This window comes from Phaenicophaeus curvirostris, chromosome 21 (genome assembly GCF_032191515.1).
Source record: "Phaenicophaeus curvirostris isolate KB17595 chromosome 21, BPBGC_Pcur_1.0, whole genome shotgun sequence".
NCBI lineage: Eukaryota > Metazoa > Chordata > Aves > Cuculiformes > Cuculidae > Phaenicophaeus > Phaenicophaeus curvirostris.
The window spans coordinates 4882455-4904478 of NC_091412.1; the positions used below are offsets into that span (position 1 = coordinate 4882455).

General features: G+C 40.5%; 1 protein-coding gene across 4 annotated transcripts in view; it reads right to left on the minus strand.

Annotated features, from left to right (window-relative positions):
• The window catches only part of PITPNM3 (PITPNM family member 3), an 89144-nt gene that overhangs the window by 20080 nt on the left and 47040 nt on the right, over positions 1 to 22024 (minus strand). For 3 of the 4 annotated variants that reach the window (XM_069874205.1, XM_069874204.1, XM_069874207.1), the window contains 6 exons: positions 18608 to 18684; positions 17486 to 17721; positions 13481 to 13670; positions 11391 to 11510; positions 5396 to 5577; positions 2609 to 2778 (listed from right to left, as the gene is read on the minus strand). In XM_069874205.1, coding sequence (XP_069730306.1) covers positions 2609 to 2778; positions 5396 to 5577; positions 11391 to 11510; positions 13481 to 13670; positions 17486 to 17721; positions 18608 to 18684 — 975 coding nt within the window. The remainder of the gene's footprint in view (positions 1 to 2608; positions 2779 to 5395; positions 5578 to 11390; positions 11511 to 13480; positions 13671 to 17485; positions 17722 to 18607; positions 18685 to 22024) is intronic. The other variant, XM_069874206.1, reaches the window with a different exon arrangement.

Consider the following 22024-nt stretch of genomic DNA (forward strand, 5'->3'; position numbering starts at 1 on the left):
AATCAGCACACCAAGAGTGGAAGAATCTGGCACAAAATCCCAACGATCAGTACTTTAGAAAACAAGGACCAAGAGTAGACAGCGGGGGAACCACAGGAGAGTGCCCGAGGGTAACCAGAGAACTGTCGAAGCAGCACTAAGGGATCAACTGGATGTTTGACAGAAGAGAATTAAAAACATTTTGCAAGGAAATAAAAAATTGAAGTAAAGATCTGGTTTTAGCCACACTCTTATTGGTGTAAAATAAATATTCATAAAGTAAAACACTAGAAAATGCATCTGTTCTGCAGACAGAACAGGCAGGCCCCCGGCTATCATTTTCTTCCCTTTTATTTTAAAAACTGACTCTAACGAAACAAATAAATCAAAACAACCTGAACTTTAGTTCTCACATTTCCAGGTAGCTTTCTACCTATCATTTCAGTAAAAAGGGCACCTCTTTCCATCTTACTTCCAAATGTATGCATGACAGGTTTCAATTTATCTGTTTTCTTCTCAACTGTGCCATAATTATCACTTCAAAATGGGATTCTCTTATCAAATGTACCTTTGAAAACTAATGATGCTTCAAGTAGACTCTGCTCACCTTGGAATGTGTTTGAAATGCGGGTCAGTTCAGCTGCTCTCAAAGCATGCTCCCTGCAGGATACCACAGGGAGGATGGAAATGAGAGCTAATTTAAAGAAAACAATTTAAAATACCACCAATTCATGTGAAGTTTTCCTGTCCAAGTGTTGTGAGGGTGCCAGAGCTGAGATTAGGGAAAAAAGGGCTATTGGGTAGAGAGTTTAGAAACATACAGTCCCTGTCCGCTGAAGTACTTAAGCCTTGAAATTTGCCATCCATCTCTACCTAATCCCAGTTCTTTATAGTTATCTCATTCATCCACTATAAATTTAAACATGAGAAGGGAATTTTGATCTGTGCACAGAGCTGCCACCGAAATATTATAGAAGGACTCCGAAGCTGTGTTTGCTCTTTGCCTCCCAGTATCTAAAGGTAAAAATGTAATTATATGCTCCATCGATTTCTTCCAAATTGGTAACAGGAACAATTGCTGTGCTTTTGATTCCTGCAGCAAGTGGAAAACTGCAGGATAGACACATCATATCTTGATCCAATCTTACCAGTTTTACTGTCTCTAAGCCATGTCTCAGACATTTTGCTAAAGGAAGCCATCAGACACTGTGTCTTCTCATTACTGATGCATATATAAAAGTGTCTTTATCAATAAATAGCAATAAATACAGCGATCAGAGACATAGAAACCTTCAGAAATCCCCTTCTTACCAGCCAGGGTAAAGCTGTGCCTTTTTTCTTCTCCTGCCTTGCAGCCTTCCCCAGTAACAGAGAGGAGTTTCAAGTTCAAAACAGCATTATGGTCTCACACAAAACATGATTAAAATATGGTAGTTACTTTGTTTTTTTCAATTGCCATCTGAGACAAATCCCCATAGCCTCATTTTTAACCTTGTTTGTGCTTTTTCCCTGGATTTCAGACAGGGAAAGGTTATGACCAACTTGTAGAACTTCTCCCATCCCAGTGATCCTACTCGACAACATAAGTTTTCAGGAAGGAACCTCTCAACTCTGTGAATCCAATATTACTTCTAAAGGGTGTGCTTATGTGGCCAATAATGACTATCTAAGGTACTCGTCACACTTCTGAACATAGAAATGTTTTCATATGCAGCACAGCATTTAAGAGAAGACTTCCAGATTGCACAAAGAATTACACACAAAACCTATGTCGCTTCAGAGCAATCCCTTGTGAAAAAGCCACAACTCCATTAAACGTTCACACATTTTCAATTCACGTGTACATTCCCTTGAAGTGAAGTGTGAATTTCATCTGTGCTTATTGGGACTGACTGATGGGAGCGCTCACCACACACAGTCACTACACGAAAAGCTGTGTCTGTGTGGGGCACTCTCATACCAAACACTGCCCAGATTTTCTACTTACTGTGCAGTAATTGATACCTGCTCAACAGCATTTGTCCTCAAAGACTCCATAAAGGTATCTAACAAAACTTGCAAGCCCTACTCCATATGTGATGTCAGAGTAAACGGCATCCATTAAATGTAAAGAGGCAAAACGCACCCTGCATTTTGTTAAGTAAAGTAAATTCTTACTTTGAAAAAAATCCAGACGCATTTAGAAATAAAAGAACAAATCCCATACGTGCCTGATCAGCAGGATCTGTTACCAGAAAGGAAAAAAATGCCTCACAACCAACACACCTGGGGGCCAGATTTACTCATGAAGCCAGACGTGAACAAGATGTAATACTGAACCAAGCGCAGATGTTGCTTTTGGTATCTTTTCCAAGGACTGATCCTTGGTGAGTAATAAGCTTCATGTTGTGTGACATGGAATATGGAATTAACAGTGGAGCAAAAAACGCACGTCTGTAAATGGGCGAGTAGTGACACCTCCAGAACAACCCTCAGGACCTATCTACACTAACACTCTCATCTTTTAGAGCAAGAAACTTACCTCATTCCCCAGTATTTTGCTAGGCTCCTTCATTTACCTCTTATAAAAGAGCCTCTTGTTTACAAAAGTCATTAAGCAGCCTGTATTTTAACCCCAGAAAGCGCTTACCATCCAGGCCAGGTAGAACAGTGCTCCTCATGGCCAGCACCAAACCAAGCGGCGATCCAAAGAGGAAGAAATCAGACACCTCGAATTCAAATCGGCCCAGGTTTACTTCTGAGAGACTGGAATTCACAGGAGGAAAGTCTGCACCATCTTTCAACACACTTGAGTGGATGCTGAGCAAAGAAAACGCACTGATTCAACAATAATGCAGAGGGCATCCAGAGAAAAAAAATCCATTCTCAAAACAAGCTGCTTAGAAAAAGCTCTGGCATCTGTATCTAGATCCGAGCAATATGCCTTAAGCTGTGAACAGATACTGCAGTATAGCAGCCACTTATCATGATTTCCAGTGCAGCTATTCAGTAAATTTACTCCCTTTGACATGCAAGAGTTTTCTACAGTTACTCTACAGAACGTTTAGTGGTAAGATACACAAGGGCTCTGAAGGTTGATGCTTGCCTCCCCTCCCTTTCAGCAGTACCAATGTGCGTGAGCTTATTCTGAAACTTCTGCTACAAATTCTAACCTCCTTAAGTTGTATAATGGTAATGGTATTAAAAGGTTTCAGTCATAAAGTATAGCACACGGGTACATAAAAAGCATCGCTCTAATCCTTTCCCTGAGTCAGAACCAGAATTTCACTACTTTTCAGCTATTTACTACAGGTTAAAATTAATGATGCTTATAAACAGCTTTTAATCTTATAAGAGATTTAAACACTTTAATTTACTTTGCGTGCCTTACATGCATGAGCTCAGTATAGTTCACCTGTTCTTCACTGACAAAGACTCACACTCATTTAGTTCTGCTGGAGACGAATTAACTACATTCAAAAGCAAAAAGGTAGCATATACACCTGTCGCCCAGTCATGAGACAGAACCTGCCTCCCGAACCTCACTGAGAGATGCTGATCACACTGACTTCAACCAGAACTGTAACTGAAGCCCTCATGAGTTAACCACACACTACACTCTGCTTTGGTGGCCAAGCATGGATCAGAATCCAGAAATGCTGAATACTGGTCCCAAATCAGACCAAGGCACCAGGCCTCTCTTTCAACCTGAGAACCCATTGATAGTCTCAATTTACAACCTTATGTAATGAACAGAAACTCTGGGGACCAAGCCTAGGGCCCCTTTAGGGAAGAAATGAAGACAGCCAAGATGTAAATCCATCCTCAGCACAGCATCTAGGAGTTAACTCTCCATGCCAAAAGCACTCGGACAAAAAGCACAAGCTGACACACAACCCCAGGGTACAGGACAAGGCAATCTCTGTGTGAAAGAGGAATCCTTCGAACATCATTACTCACACTGATACAGCACCTCTAAATTGCAGTAGGTGAGCTGAGGGTGGGGAGAAAAAAAGCTTTAACAATCTTACACACACCTCAGACAGGAAACCAAAGAATCTCTCTCGATGCACAGGGTGGGTCAGGGAATGACATGGTTTGGTTTCACTGTGTCCGTGTATCCCACCCCACTTCTTACCTTACCAAGGATTTCTTTCTGCCATCTTTAGCCTGTGTTCTCCAACTATTCCTCAATAACTTGCCAATAGCCTAAAGTTTGAGGATTCTGAAATGGGGATGGAAGATAACACTTTTCCATCTGCTTGTTTAAATACAGCCACATGTAAAGGTTTCAGTTTAAAATCAGATACATAGCAAATGAAAAAAGGCTTAGAAGAAAACTGTTATCTTTGTCTTTTAATTGTCCTGCCATCCCTCAAATCTGAAGTGCTTTATACAAGCCGACACTGTGCTTTAAACACACAACAATACTCCTTCTATACAAGACCTAAAAGTGACTAAAAAAATATTCTTCATGCTTTCAGCCACAGATAAGCAAAACCCAACCATTCTGCCTCAGAGGGAAGACGCTTCACAACAAACTGACATCAAGAAAACCTAATCATTTGAAAATAAAAGCAGAATAGTCAACAAAAGCAAAGCAAAGTATGTTCAGTCAAAACAAGATAATAAAATTATGTTAAACTGCTACTAACAAAACTGCCAGACTTGAAGTAAGGCACGGTAGTAAGTCTGCTCGACACTCAACTGCAGCAGAACTGAAACTTCAACATACAGTAAGACTTCTCCTTTTGCATCACTCTCAATGAAATAAAGGACATAAGATGATGGGGAGAGGAAAAAAAAGCACAAAGCATTCAGATGAATTAAAAAAAACCCAAAACACAAATTGCTTAGAACAGGCAGAAACAATGAGACAAAAGGAATGCTTATCTTCCCATCAAATTTGAGTTTTAAAGGTTTCTTAGGACCCAGGAAAGCTAATTACATTAACTCTCCTCCCCCAACCTCCTTGTCATTTAAGCCAAATGTTTATATGTTTTTTTTTTCGTTTTTAAGCTGATCTGAGCAGCTCATAGATGACCAATGGGAACGCCTAAAGCAATTATATCATTCTTTACAGAGTAAGAGAAAGCCTGTAAGGGAAGTCAGAGGGATCTTTTGAAAGAAAAAACTAAGAGAAATTTAGAAATACAAAGAATTCATTCACCTTCATTTGTGTGGGCTGCACTGAAGAAATGGAACTATTTGCATTGTTTTGCATATTCAAAACTCTCACAACTGAATAAAGATTAAATAAAAAGCTCTCCACACGTAAGTTCATACTAGACCCACTGTATCTATGGTTTTCTTTGAGGGGTACACAGGGACTTTAAGCAAACCACAAACAATAACAATGATTCTGCTGCTCTGGTGCTGACAGGCTCCATTCAACAGCAAGCCTATTTCTTTTACTCAGTCATCAAACACTAGTTACCTAGACAGGAAAGCGTGATGTTGGGTTATAGTATCACAGTCATAGGTGGATGAGTCACTCTGTTTCCTAGGCAACGGCTGCCTTGGCTTCTCATCCTCCATGATTCCCGAGATGTCACTATTGCTTTTGCTCAGGCGTTTGCTGCCACCCAGACTGGAGTCCTCAGCTAAGAGGGGATTATCCTTCAGAGAATGAACAGAGCAAAAGGGAGATTTAGACAGTGACCAAAATATGACAGAACTCATATGAAACGGCTGCATTTACACATTTGACCTCACTTTACCCAAGAAAGGGTGGAAAGGATTAGACTTTCTCCCTGCAGTAGAAGATAAGGAAAGTGATGAAGACTAAATTTCCCTGTAAGATGTACAGCCTAAAAGCTGGAAGGACAATCAGGAATTCTAGTGGGGGAGGAGGAATAACACGAAAGCTTTATCCCTCATGACTTCATCATTCTTAGAGAACTATACATATCAGAAGGGGTCTTACCTGAGTGTACAAAATGCCCATTACAACATTAATAGTCTTGCTCATCATGTTCCATGGATGCAGGACCTGATTTTTTTAAGAATGTGAACTTCCGCAGAATGCAAGAGGAGACCAGTGGTACCATATCTTTAAGGTACCCCTTAAAATAGGAAATAAATTTATTTATTGTTCATTCTCTCCAACATGTCTGCAGCTTACATCCTCCCTGACATATCCATATTACCCCCAGACTTTTATTCCTGCAGCCATTTCAGAAGCAAATGCAAATGCTACTTTTCAAAATGAACACCACCGGACTGAATCCCTCCCATTCATGAGGGGATCTTGGTGCAGGAGGCACACAAGATCTGGTTCTTTCTAACAACTGTGTCATCCAATTCTGTGTAAAACTCCTATTCAGATCAACAAAATAAGACAGAGTGAAAATTCCTGACCATCTAGCTTTACAAAACTTCAAAGATACGAACATCAACAAGGCTCACTTGAAGAGCAGATAACGTTAAAACCCTTCTAATTGCATAAGTGTTTGTTTTCATCCATATTCTATTAACTTGTATAATGTAGAACTAGAATTCATGGAATGATATGATACAACTAGCATTGGCTTCTTAACAACTTGTAGAAGATTAGTTTAGGACCAGCACGTTCACAATTATTCCTTTGATGGTAAAATCAACAAACTTAACATGCATGTAGGAATCTCCGTCTGCATTTCACAGTAATGTTGCAAAATCCACATCATGCCCACTTTCATATTAAAATGTAAGATTTAGGACCTTGCTTGGCATAGAAGTTATGTATCTGGAATGTTACAAGTAAGCCTCACTTCTCGTAGTTGTTGCTGTTAATGACTCTTTCACAGGGCCAGGTGGAGGTGAGGGCTCCTGCTGTGTGTTGGCAGCTACCGCTGCCGTTTTGTGTGCTAAAGTGATGTCAAACCAAAATAAAGTCTCCATCTAAAATATGTGTTTCCACTCAGTTCAAGCCAAAACCACCAATGGGCGCTACTTGTATTTATTTTAGGCTGCCCAAGAAAGTGGGGGAGTCTCCATACCTGAAGGGGCCCAAAAATACGTGTAAAATGTGGCACTTCAGGACATGGTTTAGCAGGCACAGTGGGGCTGGGCTGACAGTGGGGCTGGATGATCTTAGAGGTCTCTTCCAACCTTAGCGATTTTTTGATTCTATGAAAATCTTGGTGACATTTTAAGGCCCTCTGTTAAAATCACACAGCAGATATATCAGCATCTCGACTCCGATTAGTTTTTAAAAAGGAATTCTTGCCAATGGGTTGAGAAAAACTGAAACCCTTGAAGGTGTAGGAAACTCAACAAGATTAAATATTTTTGTTTATGTCTCCTGACCTCCTGGAGGTCTCAGGAAGATGACTGGCACAGAGTTGAGAGAAAGGCGTACAGTTGACAGCAATGTAACATCAAACACCTTTTTTCTAGTCTAACATCAAACACCTTTTTTCTAAACACACATATTTAAAAACTAGCTTGTGTCACCACAGAACTAGCCCAGAAGAGATTTTATTAATGGAAGTTAATATCTTCATCCCTGAGAGCTGGCTGCAATTCACCATTGTCGTTTAAGCTTCAATAACAGGCTCTCCTCACAAGAGGTGTGTTCTTCTCTTGTGTCACAAGACATAGACAGTCCAATGAAGGAAGAAAAAAGCAGTTTTAGAAAAAAGAGGGGCTAGATCTCTGTGAGGTGACCTTAGGGAAGGTCACTGGGAAATTCGCTACGCATTGTACAAAAGAGTAGGATTCAAAGTTGTTCTTTCCCATGTTGCATCCAACTGTCTCCTCACACGTCTTCACATTTTATCCATCACTGCTCCCTGCACCTTGTCTTCTTGGACATCACATTATGCCACTGCCTTATAACAGCATTATAACAGCAAATGCCCCAAGTGAAAATACTTTAGCATGCTCTGTACTTTTAAGCTACTTACAAAGAGTGAAAAATCCAGCTAAGCAAAACAGAGGATGTGAGAAAGAATACAAAGTTTACAGATGACCGAGGCATGATAGATCAAAAGTCTTGACCAAAGTCACACAGACAGACTACGGAAAACAAGCTAATTGAATGTATTTCTCTGAAGCTGCAGATCAAACAAGTTCATTGGATAGGTGTTTCCCATAATCTCCATCACTACTGGAGCACATAAGCAGCCCTGTGCACATGGGGTGAGATTTCATGTCAAGAAGAGATGTTGAAGAACCAAATCTGTTCTCCAGAACGATGCAGGCAAGTTGCAGGAAAATGAAACCAAGATAGAAGCAGTGTTTGACCTATGAGATGAACCTTCCCACATTGTTCCACCTACAATCTTCAATAGCCAAGAGGACCTCCTGGCTTCTGTGGGAAAGGAATGGTCTTATTCCTAAGAACGGGGAACCCAGGAACTATATTTAGCTCCAGTTCTGCAGCTGACTTTTATCCCATGAACAATCTAGTCATGAAACAGTCCCTTGGGGACCGAACTGGGACCAAATTCATTTTACACATTATTGAACAGGCATTCAGTATGGAAAGCCTGACAACCATTTCAGAGAGCTAGAAGGTTATTTGGTGAGTAGAACAATCACCAAGAAATTAACTTCTCTAAACCATCTGGGCCTTTTCTGCATCTGAAAGGTGAAAATTACATCAGATATTAAGAGCATGTCAAAACGTTTGCACACTGTGGCATCATGGCGAGGAGAAAGTATTTAATTTTATAGTAGTCTGATACATTAGAAAAAAAAGTCTTGCTAAAAAAATCCCATATTTAAACCTATTAAAAAAACCCCAACCAAACTGGCCAGATTTTAATCTCACTGGTTTGAGATTTAGGTTCATTTAGGTTCACCTTCATGACCATCTTTCTTGCATACTGCAAAACAGGCTGAGCCAATTCAGCATTTATATTACCCAGATCAGGAAGCGAGTAATAGTACCAAAAATACACTACACCACTTCTAAAGCCATTAGGCAAGACATTAGAAGAAGGTTGAGGAATCAGCATAGAGACTAGTTGCGCATTTTAAACAGTTAAAAAGCTTGTTTTCCATTACTACAATCTCTTTCAACTCCCCCACGTGCCACAATTAAAATCTGATCTGCAATAAAACAGTATCAATACTGGGATTTGAATCAGTCAGCTTTTGTTGCCTTGATCCATGTGAAGCAAAATGTCAACTTTCTCCGTTCACTGTAAGGAAGAGTTGTCTACTTCTAAATTCTGAGTATTCCAGCTGTTAGAGCAAAAAAGAACTATCTTCCTCTCCTAAGAGACAGTGTTCCCAGCCAAGTGCAGAAATTGCCAATATAAGACTTCAGGTTTCCACCTCTGATGATGGACCAAGTCCACTCCATCCTTCTGTCCTTTAAGACCCCAAGGAGTGATATGATGATGATGATGATGATGATGACAACACCACCACTGGCTTTCTTTATTAAGTATTCTGACATTTACAAATGTAACTGAAAAGAGCAAGAGTTACTATTCTGATCTGAGTAGAGTCTTCTGCTCTACTGCAGATTCTTTGACAGAACATACAGGTACATTTTCAAATACTACCCTGTACAAGCACGTACATGCAACGACCGCTATGATCTCAGCAATCATTCACATTTCTGCCTATACTATAGAAGTTACTATCTATTATGGAGAACCCTGACACGATTATTTAGTGTATATTGGAAACTCAAAATGAGAAAACAGACTACAACACACAAGCCAACAAACACTCACCTGGGGCAGTACAAGAACGTACCATTCTAATCCCTTACCTACACTGCCTCATTAAATTAAGAGGCCTCTTCTTTCCAAAGGGAAGCTTCTAGTACCTAAAATTGTGAACTATTCGGATAATGTAATGGTTACAGCATCACCAATCCAGCTTATTATTATAGACCACTCTGAAATAAACAGAGTAAGAAGTAAACTATATAAACCTGATTTAATCTATTTTCATGGTTTATAACCAGAACATAAAATGCAATGGTTCGGAGTACCTCAGTCTCATCCCCATTTCCAACTAGGTTCATTTCTCAATTGCCCCTGACATTTGTGAAACAGTAAAGTAAAAACCTCTCTTATATTTCTGTGTCTTAAACTCTCCCAAAGAGATCCATTTCTGCTGGAGACACCAAAGAAGGAGGAAAAAAAAGCCAGCAAAACAAGAGTCCTCCTGAATGTGTTTCACAGGAGCAAGATGAGAACAATGGACAGAAAGACCAGATAAGGAAGGAAGGGAAGGGATACTTCGTTCTTCTGAATACACAAAGTAATACAGAAGAAGATAGGAGGAGAAAAGGGAAAAGATGAAGAAGAACGTGAAGAGAAGCTCTGTGGTATCAGGAAAGAGAGAATTGAAACTATAAGCCAAAGCCGGGAAGTCAAAAGAACCTATACTCCCTAAAGCCTGATCCTTACTCTCAGATTCAGCAGCTGCTCTTGCACAACCAATGCCACTGTTGGATTGGGATCCAGGAGGGACCATTTTTCCACTTACCTTGCCTGCACCGCCCTGTCCTCAGTGCTGGCACTATCAAAGGCTGGCTGCTGAGAATCCAGAGCTGTGTTATTAATGGTGACTAATTCTCCTCCCTAGAAACACTTAGAGGATGTCTCTTTGCTCAGGGGTACTCACATCCCACATAGCTCTCAAATGAACCAAGCAGGCTGGCATCACTGGTTTACCTCACTATTTTTGAGGAGAGAGGTAACTAAAGAGTCAAGAAATTAACCAGTTTGGCAAGGGTCACAAAACCATCAAAGAACAGAGCATGGGCACCTCACTTAGTGTCCTCCTTCCACATCCACTTCAGTCTGAAGTACATCTGATTCATTTAACTTAAATATTCTTTCTTCCTAAGCACTGAACACAATAATGAAGCTCCCATGCTAGCATTACTTTAAACAATTGTGCTTTTGCTGTCATAAAAGCTTGTCTGGATGACAGCCAGAATTAATCCACTCTTCTTTCCAAATGTAGCACTCTTAGACCAAGTGGTCCATTCACAGATCTTCAGGTGACTTGCACTCCTTATCAGGAAGAGACAGTCTTTCCCCAGTCACTAACACTTTTTCATGAACACATCTTAATGCTAGACTATCCTTGGGCAGTAGCACAAGGAATTCAGGACCCTACGTGAACAAGTAAAATAATTATAAAAAGAAAGTTAAAATATTTTGGCAAAAAAAGGAGCCTACCAGTGATTACTGAGAGAGGACATGTTTGCATCTACAGTTCAAGATATAACAAGGTACACTTGGTAACCCTACTTTAAACAGGAACAGATAAAGCCTTCACTAGTGATTTCTGTGTATTGTAAAACTGAAGCTGTAGACTTAATTTTCAGTCAGCATGTTTTTGATACGTGACCAAAATCCTGTGCTATCACAGTAATTTACCAAATCCCTAAATTTTCTATGTTTTATATTGAGTTGATTTTCTCCAGATAGTGATTCTATAGGGTTTCAGCTGTGTGGATTTTTTCTTTTCACCTGGATGCTGCTGATGCTTCCTCTCCTGCTACTGTTCCGACTCTCGTCAGCTGTATTAGAATTATAGCAGATGGCATCAAAGCCCAAAATTCCTCCAATGCAGTCACCAATGAGACACACCTGAGGAAATAAAAAGATTTTTTTTTAAAATGTAGCAAGTGTTTTACAAGAAACAAAAAGCATCACAGCACTGCAGAGGACCTGCTGTCTTTCTTTACACCCTTATTCCTGTTTTTTTTACACCTTGGTTCCTATCAGCTGAAAATACATAGTCATTTTCTCCCACTCCCTTTTACCTCCAGCCCTATGCCAAGAATTTCTGTCCCAGGGACTGTTTTGACCAACTGGAAGTTCTGTCAAACAGGCTAGAATTCTTCCAGTTGCCTGCAGCCAGATTCCAGCTCAAAATGGTCAGATCAACCAACAATTGGTCTCACAGAGATTTCAAGATACTTAACACCTCCTTCAGAGTCATACCAGGAAGAGAATCTCAACAGATTAAAATCAGATCAGGACTCCCCTATGAGGACAAGGGAATAGAATTTTAAACGAGGTATTAAGCAGAGAGCTTCCGTCTTGCTTCACATTTAATATACACATACGAGCTACCTTCAAAGCATGGATGTGGGAATTAAAATCTATAGAATGCTAAAGTTGAGAATTCAATAGTTGCAGTAATTTTATGGCACACTAGAATCAACCTCACAAGCCAATTCCACTGAACAGCACTTATTGAGAGATAGTGTTGAAATTTCTATCTAAGGACCAAAGCAAAACACCATGGCGAGCACAGAGACCCCGTTCCATTTTAACAGTACTGGTAATTCTTGATTGTGAAAATTCTATGGAGCATCCAGAGGTCATGCACACATTTCTACATGAAATATTAATACATATGGTTTGTAAAACACACCGAGACTTCATTGTAGCTTTGTCAAAGAAAATAAAACCCAAACACTGAATTTCTATGGAGGATTATTTTCACAATTACTTCTGTAACTGGTATAATTCTTCCTTACATAATCTCACCTTTCATAATGTTCTGTCACTGCAGCTGGGTTGTTCTTACATTTCAAGCAAGAACAGTTTACTATGGGTATTAAAACTGGCTTCAGACCAAACTGTAGTCTAAAAATACTGATATGCCACAGCATAATATTTTTACTGCTATGGAATAGAATCTGTAAAATAAGACACATGTTCTCCTTCAACGATTATGCTGTACTCTGTATTAAATGCCTTTTTTATTTTTTTAATATCTTTATCTTTTTTCTTCTTTTCTTTTCTTTTCTTTTCCTTTTCTTTTTTCTCCTTTTTTGAAGGCCACTGCACTTTAAGGCAGTGCATGTTTCTGGCTATGTAGCGGGCCCCATCACAAAATAATTTCAGTAACTCACACAGAGTAGCAGTATGATATTTATTCTGTGTGAAGCAAGAGCATACTCTGTGACACATCAGCTGCAAGAAACCTGCAGGTGGATCCACTAGGGAGTGGGTCCCACCAGAAAAATTACATGACTTTCGTGAAGTTACACAGGGAATCTGCAATGCTGCTGGAAACTATTTGTCTTCCAAGTTTCTTTACTGTCAATTGTTTTATTACTGCTGTAATGGAGGCAAAAAAAGAAACAGCAACAGTTAAATTGCAGTGCTTATGCTCGTAGTCAGAGATGTCCCAACTTTTCTATTAGCCACAGCAGGTGTGTGAGGAACTTGGTAACATAGAATATCATTTGTCTTGGGCTGATGTGCTTGTTCACTGCTTAGCACCCACACTACCCACACAACTAAGGTTCTTGTACATCACCAGGGTTCATAGTAATACTTAGTAAGAGTAATACTTAGGGGTCAAAATGCTTGTGGGAGAAGGTATAGTACCTTCTGCTGACTCAGTAAGTCCAGGTTAGATGCTGCACAGGATTCCAGAAGTGCCTTTCTCACGCTGGGCAATCCCACGCTACATTCCATTCATTCATTGTATTGCAGTGTTGTCCCACACTCAGAACTCAAAACCCTCAACACAACGGCTTAAAAAGAAACAGCTTTGCTCCAATGGAATTTTACTTTGATGTAAGAGAAAACAGTCCTACCTGTCCATTAAAACCAGCCCCATCTGTAGATTTGAGAAATTCATTGTAAACTTGATTGGCTCTAGTGATCACCATGGCAACTGCATCCTGATACTGAGGGGATGAAACGGCCAGCAAGGGCAGGGCAGCCAGTGGAATGTGGTCTTCACTGCTGCTGAGACAGCTCTCATCATAGCTGTAGGGATTTAGGCTAGAGAAGGACATGCTGTCATCAGGAAACATGCAGGAAGCAGCAGGCAGCATTAGAGAACGTACAGTTAATTACTAACAGAAACATGTTGGGCGATTGTCATTCACAACGAGGGGATCATTTTCTCACCGAGTTCAACCGCTTAAAAAAAGAGTTACTGGTTTATATGAATGGAACCATGCTAGAAGGCGTTTCTGTAGATAAACATACTTAGTGCAATTCTTCCAAATACAAATACACACAGTTTAAAGCAGCAAAAAGATCATTCTCCTTCAGCTTTTTCTTTTCCATATTACAACTTACTACATCAAATAATGGGATCCAATCATCACAATGGAATATTGATTCCTAGAACACAAGTGTGACAGATGTTCAAAAGCATATAAGAACATTTTCCACAGTGTTCCATCCTTTCAAAAATATGGGACAAAGCTGCACACATTCTGAAATCATATGTGAATGTTTGCATAATAACATTTTGCAAAAAGGAGGTGACTTGACTGAAAACGCAAGTGTAATTTTGATAAGATGTCAGTTTTATTTTGGCTTGGATACGCACGCCGCAAGTTTCCCAGTAAATCTGCCAATCATGTCTGATTGATTTTTGCTGATGAGTGAGGAAAACAATTCGCAGAGAGCCAAAGCTGCAAGGCACATTAGCGTGTGCCAGATTCTCTTACAGTAAGCTGGCTGTCCTTTAAAGATTAAAGGAAAATCAGATGTATTTTGGATAATTCAGCTCATCTAAAGTTCATCCAAAGCTGCAGGCAGGCAACTTCAACACTGTTTTGTATCCTCTTTCTTTAGGAACTTTCTGGGCTATCATAATATTTAAAAGCAAGCTGCCTCAAAAGGAATTAAGAATCTTTACCAAAATCTGCATCCTTGAGACTAGTACTGGGGTAACAGAAGAAGACCAGACCACTTTCAATGCTCACATAGGGAAGCTGGTCTGTGTTCATGTCCTGAGCCACATAGGACACTTTCACACTTGCCTCTTGCACTCCGATGATTTGGTGTTTTTCATCTGAAGTAGGGTAAGAGTTTCTATGTCCTAGAGCTCAGCTGGTCTGCCAAGCTGTGTCAATGTACCAGTTAACACAGCTTCCTACTGCCAGCTGATTAGATCATCCAACTGCACAGCAGACACACCGTTACAAACACTAACTCTGAAAAATGCACCTTAAAAACCTACATAAAAAACTTCATTTACTGTAACAACTGGCAGATAACACCTCAGAAAGGGAAAGAGAGAAACACAGAAGGAAAAAAAAGATTAAGTGAATGTTTGAAATGGAAAATACCTGCATGTGTTTTCATAACAGAAGTAAAATACATGTATTCAGAAGAGAACTACACAAAACAGAGTCAACGGAAAAATTAATAGATGGTAATATTTTTGTGATGTCTAATGTAACACAGATAAAACTGAAACTGAGCAATTATTGTCTAGACAATTAATCACAGTTAACTGGCTTAGAAATGAGAGTTTGGGTTTTTTAATTCCAATTTATTTTATTGTAAAGGTTGTGGCCACAGAGCCCTCCGTTGTTATTGTAAGCACAACAAAAAGGGAAGAAAGATCCAGATGACTGAAAGAGTGTATGAAAGAGATGGAGTTGTTTATCACAAGGGACATGCTAACTATTCCTGCTGAACCCCAGACAAACAGGTGAAATCAGCGCTGGAGCTGAGAGCAGCACAAGCACTGTTATCCCTGCAGGAGGACCTGCCAAGCACCAGCTTGGTAACATCACACTGGCACAACGGCTAAGGATGAAGAGGGAAAACACAAAGAAGCAGCTGAAGTCACCAAGGGTAAGAGCCTGACAGAGAAAGCCACCAGTGCCTGAGCCCAACAACTCCCTAATAAAAGGCAGCGAATGACAAGGCTGCAAGACAGACCTGGTGTTCTGTGGTGGGCTGGAGTACACCTGGCTCCCAGGTGAGAGGGGAATGATCGCATGCGAGCATCTGCCAGCAGGGAGAGCTGAGCCTGCACCAGGGAGACAGGGATGAAGGGAAAGGAAAGGAAGAACAGGGGAGTAAAGGCTTATTCTGAACACCGAAAGCATCTGGCTAGATGCAGATCAAGACAAAACACTGTTCCCTGCTCAAAACCACCCATACGGTACCACTTGTTCAGACAACTGTCACACAACAGGTTTTTGACAGTTATGGTTTGGTTACCCAAACTCAACGCTGACAGTCCCAGGGACTTGCTGCTGCTGTTGCTGAATGCCAGAATACAGGTTCACTTCCTCCACTTTTAGGACAGAGTTAAAACAAGGAACAGAAAACACTCAAATCATAATGCATGGACTTCTCTATGCACTTTCTAATTAAATTATAGAAATATTTTACAAAATTGATTAGCAAGTGCAACACTGAGCACTTACATTGCAGGACCCACTATTGTGCAAGAGCATGCCAGGGGCTGAGCACTTCAAAACTCATCCAACAAAACACTTCCATCTCATTTGATTGTTTATTTGCTAACTTTCCTACTTAAGTGTTTGTTTCCTAAATGTAATGTTTATTTTGGCCTTTTTTCCTTCTCTCCTCCCCCCCCCACCTCTCACCCTTTCCAATTACTGCTCTTCAGTTTGGAGAATACTGTAATTTAGGAGGTGTGAATCTATGTACACTCATCAAATCAAATCCTATATAAAACATAACAGCTGATCCACCCAGAGATAAGTGTCGCAAGAGATCAGTCATGCATTATAAATTTACACAGATTGCATAAACAGTGTCTTTCTGATTTATAGGAGAGATACATGAAACCAAAAGTGATGGGAGTAGATGGGAGCTGATCAGATTAAACACTAATTTTGCCCTGAAACATCTCTTTACTTTTAGCTACCGTTTGCAAGATGGGGAGAACTGTAGAGGTGTGTTCAGACGAAAAGTCCCAGTGGAATCCCTGGACCCCAGCAGAGGGTTGTGCCACCTTGGCACGCACTGTGCCTGCACATTCACAAAATGGAGGATACACTCAAACCAAACAAGAAACCTTGTGCTGCTGCTTAGTCAGTCATCTGGCTCACCCTCAATAAAACATTGCAGCAATTAAAAACACACTTCCTCCCCCACAGTTTGCTAAACGGAATGTTTACCACATGTTTATGTTCCACAACTGCATCCTGGAGTTATGGCTGTGAAAGCTGCTGGCACGAAGCTGCGGAAATGCAAGAGCAGGGAATCACCTCTCCTTTTGTCAGCCTCAAATTGGTACATTACAAACAGCTCTACGCAAGAACACATTAAGGCAATATCAATCCTACGTCACCGCTGGGAATGATTCTATAGGGACATTCAAACATACAGCTTGGCTATTTTCAGTCCGGCTGAATACTGTGTGCTGCGACAAGGGGGAATCAAAACATAGAGAAAGAAAGTGGGAGCTCTGTTTGTTTGGGCTGCCAGCATATACTCTTTCTCCCAATCTATCAGCTCGTCTTCCAGATTGTTGAGACCTCCTTTATGGGATACCTAAGAGCCACTACAAAGCCTTCTGTTAATCAACGGCCACATGGGCAAGGATGATCTCTCAACCACTCTTTGATGCTTTGCTTCCTCTTCTACTGCCAGAGCTCTGCTTTACAGGGCAGCAAACAGGACATACACACACTAATAGGTTATTTTCAAACAACTACATCTGCTTAGAGAAATTTAAAGATCGTTTCAAGGTCTTGCAGTAAGCAAAAGATTAAGAGGGATTCACAACATTTCATTATGAAAAAAACAAGTCATAGAAAGCCATTCAAAACCACACTGCAAAGCCAAACATTAGAAAATGCAAATCAACCTACTTGGAAACAAGAGAGAAAGCTGTTGAACAGATTGCTGGGCAGGGAACAAGTCTGATTAAGATGTGTCCCGAAGCAGCAGGGAAATGGGCTCGAGTCACTTTCTCAAACACAGAACTGAAGGTGTTGATGTCTGCCTGCTTGCTGCTGTGGTCCCCACCACCAGCATCTAAGATGTTCCCCCCATGTAGGATCAAAATTAGCACATGAGTTTTGCAGTTCTGCTGTTGAACTCCTTCCTGTGAGAAAAACAGGGAATAAGTAGTTTTTACCAACAGTGTTGGTATACCTGGTGTCTGTGTTCACAAGCAGTTCACACTGATTTTTTCTCCCATCCCCACTGTGATCTTTTAGTGATACTTGCTTTTGCTGGGCAGGGGCAGCAGACACACGCGTGTGCATGCGTCTCTCCGACTCTCTCTGCCCTGTGTTCCATTTAATTCAGTGTCTGAACCAGGTAGAGCACATTATGCTCTATCACAAAACCTTTGCAGCACAGATGTAGGTTTCAGATCAACAAAGATTATAAAACAGCTTTGTGTACATCAAAAGCCATCTTAAATATATTGAGACTGCAGAACTACTCCAACATCCACAGGCAGCCTAAGCGAACATCTGTCTAGGTATCGTGAATGAAACTGCTGCATTTACTGGAAAGGTTCTAACTCAAATCATCACAGGTTCTAAAAAGACACATTTCTCTGCCAGTGAAAACATTAAGCAAAAGCAGACGATCCAGTTGTCTCAGCCTTTTGAGACTAGCAACCTGTTATTAAAATGAAAAATGGAGCTAACTTATCCAGATATTTACTGAAAGAGTAAAAAAAAGTATCACTGATGATATCCGTAAAACACAAATACATTTATGAATATGCGAACACGTGCATTCACAGGAAATAATCAGCATGCTCCGTAGAATAATGAAGATATTTTCTACTTGAGACTGGAAAAACATTTTGAACATCTTGTGAGGGTTTTCAGTGATTGCATGTGCACCTCCTCAACATGGAAAGGAAGGACACACTAAGTCACCAAAAGCATTTATAATTCCATAATACAATATGAGAGTATTTCCACATCTGCTCCTTGGAAATCAGTGCAGCTTGTTGTGGGAAACAATCTCACCTCATTGTCCTCGTGTATTTCAATGCTGCCTTGGGCTGGCAACCTTTGTTTTCTTAAAGAGGCTCTATATAATTCACCTGAAAGGAAAAGAGACATAATTGATCACATAAGTATTTGGCTGCCTCATCTTTTACAGACATCTGTGGAGGTAAGGCACATTTCTAGTTTTAAGACAGAAAGATCTGTTCACAGAAAATCTTATGGACAAGCAGAATAGACAAGGTTTCTTGCAGCCCTACATATCAGAGGTTCTTCTGTTCTTAACAGAGGTGTGTATTATTGGTATAGCTCCTGGTGGTGCCTCTCTGGAGCAGTGTTAAAACAGGTCAGCTGAAGTTCTGCATCATCTCTGCTTGTCTCATACAGATACTTTAGATGCTCTAGTATGTCTTAAATGGCACTGAACACCTCTAAATAGGCAAGTTCTCAAAATACCTTGAGGATACCACTTTTCCACAACCTTCTGTGTCTACCTAGGGTGGTCCCAGAAGTAATCACAGTGCTCCACTACCAGGACACACACCAGGAGTAACAGACAACAGAACAAAGGATAGTTGCTCCTCAAAAAAATCTTTTAACCTGAAAAATAGGAACTGACATTGCAAAAGAACACAGTACTTTGCTAATGCCTTTTCACAACAGGATCATGGGTGCAACATCCTTTCTTACAAATACAACAACAAAAGTCTCTGCATGGACTTTGGAGTATAACCAAACAGACCCGAAGAGGCTTGCGATTGCTTCTCAGGCAGGCTGGTTGGCCAGCAACCTGCTGGAAGTGGTGGACGTTCCCAATACCAGATTTAAGATCATGAGACTGTCCACTGTCTGGCCTTGGGAAGCAAAATTTAGGAAGCAGGGGGTTGAATTCTTTGGAGAGATGTCAAACACTGAAATAGGCTTTCTAGAGACATGGTTGATGCCCCACAATTCAGATGATACAGCACTATCCACTTTTTTCCCCCTTGCATTGTGTTTCCTTGGTCACTGAAGAGAATTGCTGCAGGATCTTCCTGGTCTCTCTATAACGTGGTCTTCCTTCTACAGCCACATGTGGTAGTTACCTAGGAAACAGCTGTAGGATGAAATCTGACCCGCAGTGTTGTCTGCTTCATTGTCACATTTATACATGAGACCAGGAAAAGTTCTTTATGACAACTATGGCATGGCCAAACTCTGCCACTCTTTCATTTAAAGAAAAACAATTACAAACAAGAAGTGCCAGGCTGTCCTCAGAGAACACCTTTTATTCCTATACCTCAGTGGACTTAAATAGAGAAATTAAATATTGCAACACCTCACTGAAGGGGAATTACTTCAGCTGAAGTCATGGGGGTCAGTTCTTCAGGGAGAGCAAATGTGCTTTTCCCTTCTGCAGCGATGAAACTCCAGAGAAGATGTGAATCCCCCAATCTCTGTAACAACTCCTCCTCCCTCTCCTGGGAGGAGGTGGCTTTGAAACCCTTCTGAACGTCAACACCAGCAATTTGTAATTTCAAACTTCAGCTGACTGCAGTGTTGCAGCCTTAAAACTCTACTCAGAAGGGTTAGCTGTTCTGAGAAAAACTGGGAGGTCTTCATCCCTCCATGACCGATACGAGTTTGGGGAGTTAATGAGAGAGGATAATACTGAATAATAACACCAAAGTAGTTCACTGCCAGCTTTCTGGATTTAAACACGTTTTCTTCCAGCGTGTTAAGAGGAAAACAAATGCATCCCATAATGCTCTAGATGACTCAGTTAACTTTTTTTTTTGGCATTCTGAGTTCACCCTCTGTTTGTGGTTCCACTCCATTTGCCGTGTGTTTGCAGGCAGCCTGCCAGATCCTAAGAGAGAGGACTCTAATTTTCACCTCACCAAGAACACAGATTAAGTGGGGTCTTGCCAGGTTATTCTAAAAGCACTGAATTTAGTCCAAAACACATTTCAAACACTCTCTCGTCTTCTGCATCAGGATTGAGAGCTAATTCTTCAGCAGATTCTATCACTATTATTCCTTATAAACACTATAAATTCATGTGACCTCTGTGGCTACATTTCACTCTATTTAAAAGCATGGTGATTATTCGTGTCTTTCTGGTGGCCAAGAACTTAAGGGATTCATCATTTAATACTTGTATAAAAAAAAACCATACAACAACAAACCCCAAAACACCAGAAAACAAACCCAACAGCAACACCACACACCCATAAAGCCTGAACTTCCACCAAATGCTGTTGCTTTGTGGAAGTCGCTGCAATTTAAAACTGCTTCTAACTAAAAGTGTTGTTTCCAAAAGCCTGTTTAGAACTCACTTTTCCCCGAAGGCCATCATATGAAAGTGTCAGGTTTTTTACACTTAAGCTCACAACAGAACCAGCAGCACAGAAACATTAGTTTTATGTCATGGAAAAGGATTATTCAGGGCCATGAGGCACCACCTCATCCTGAACCGCAATATCTATCTTCAAGAAAATACTTAAATAGGAAACCCAGGACTCCTTGCCACATGCTCACTAACCTCTTCGGTTCCTACACAGCACAACACACCAGACAAAACATTTCCTGGGATTGTGTGCTGTTCCTTTGAAAACCTTGTTCTAAAAATATGCTTTTAGAAAGCAGAGAGAGTGGTTTTCTTCTTCTTTAATGCGTCAGAAGTCAGGTTGCAGGATAGTACCTTGCTTCACACACGCAAATGTCACAGAGAACGGGACATTAGGATTCTAGGCTTTGTTTTAATCACAATTTCTATCTTATTGTTGAAGTCATCCTCTATCATAACACTGAGCTCCTTTAATTTTCTCACTTCAGCTAAGAAAAAGGAAGAAAAAGGCATGATATCAACTTAAGAGTATGAGAGATTACATAAATGATGATCAGACCAGTCTATGCAAGCACACAAGGTATTCTTTTCTTTCAGACATATCAATGTGCAGAGTTCAACTGTCCTCAAAACACTGATAAAAGTTCAGGCTGCAATAATGCCAAAAGGTAAACCGTCTTGTTTTCAAAATCTGCACCTGGAAGTGCAGTTTTAACATGAAAAGAATGAGGAGACCTTAAAAACAAAAAAAAAAAAAGCAAATGCAAGCCAGGTGTTTTCTTGCTGCTTTGCAGCACAAGTCAGGAATTTCAATGGAGAGATCTTCTGTGTTGCCCAAAGAGAGAAACTTGCCTGAATCCAAAGCATGAAGGGTAGGGGGACTGTGTGGCGTCTGCAAGAGGATCAACACATGCCTCTACTCCAAAAGACTGATGGCGTATTTTGGAATATAATCAAATTTTGGGTCTACATAGGTTCAGTTTTATTGTCTAAGTTAAATACAAGAGACTTAAACAACAGCGGGACTTTCTCTGTCATGATGACAATAGAAAGGGTAAGGCTATTCAGCAGCCAGCGCGCTGTCAAAGCCAGAAATGGACAGCCTGACC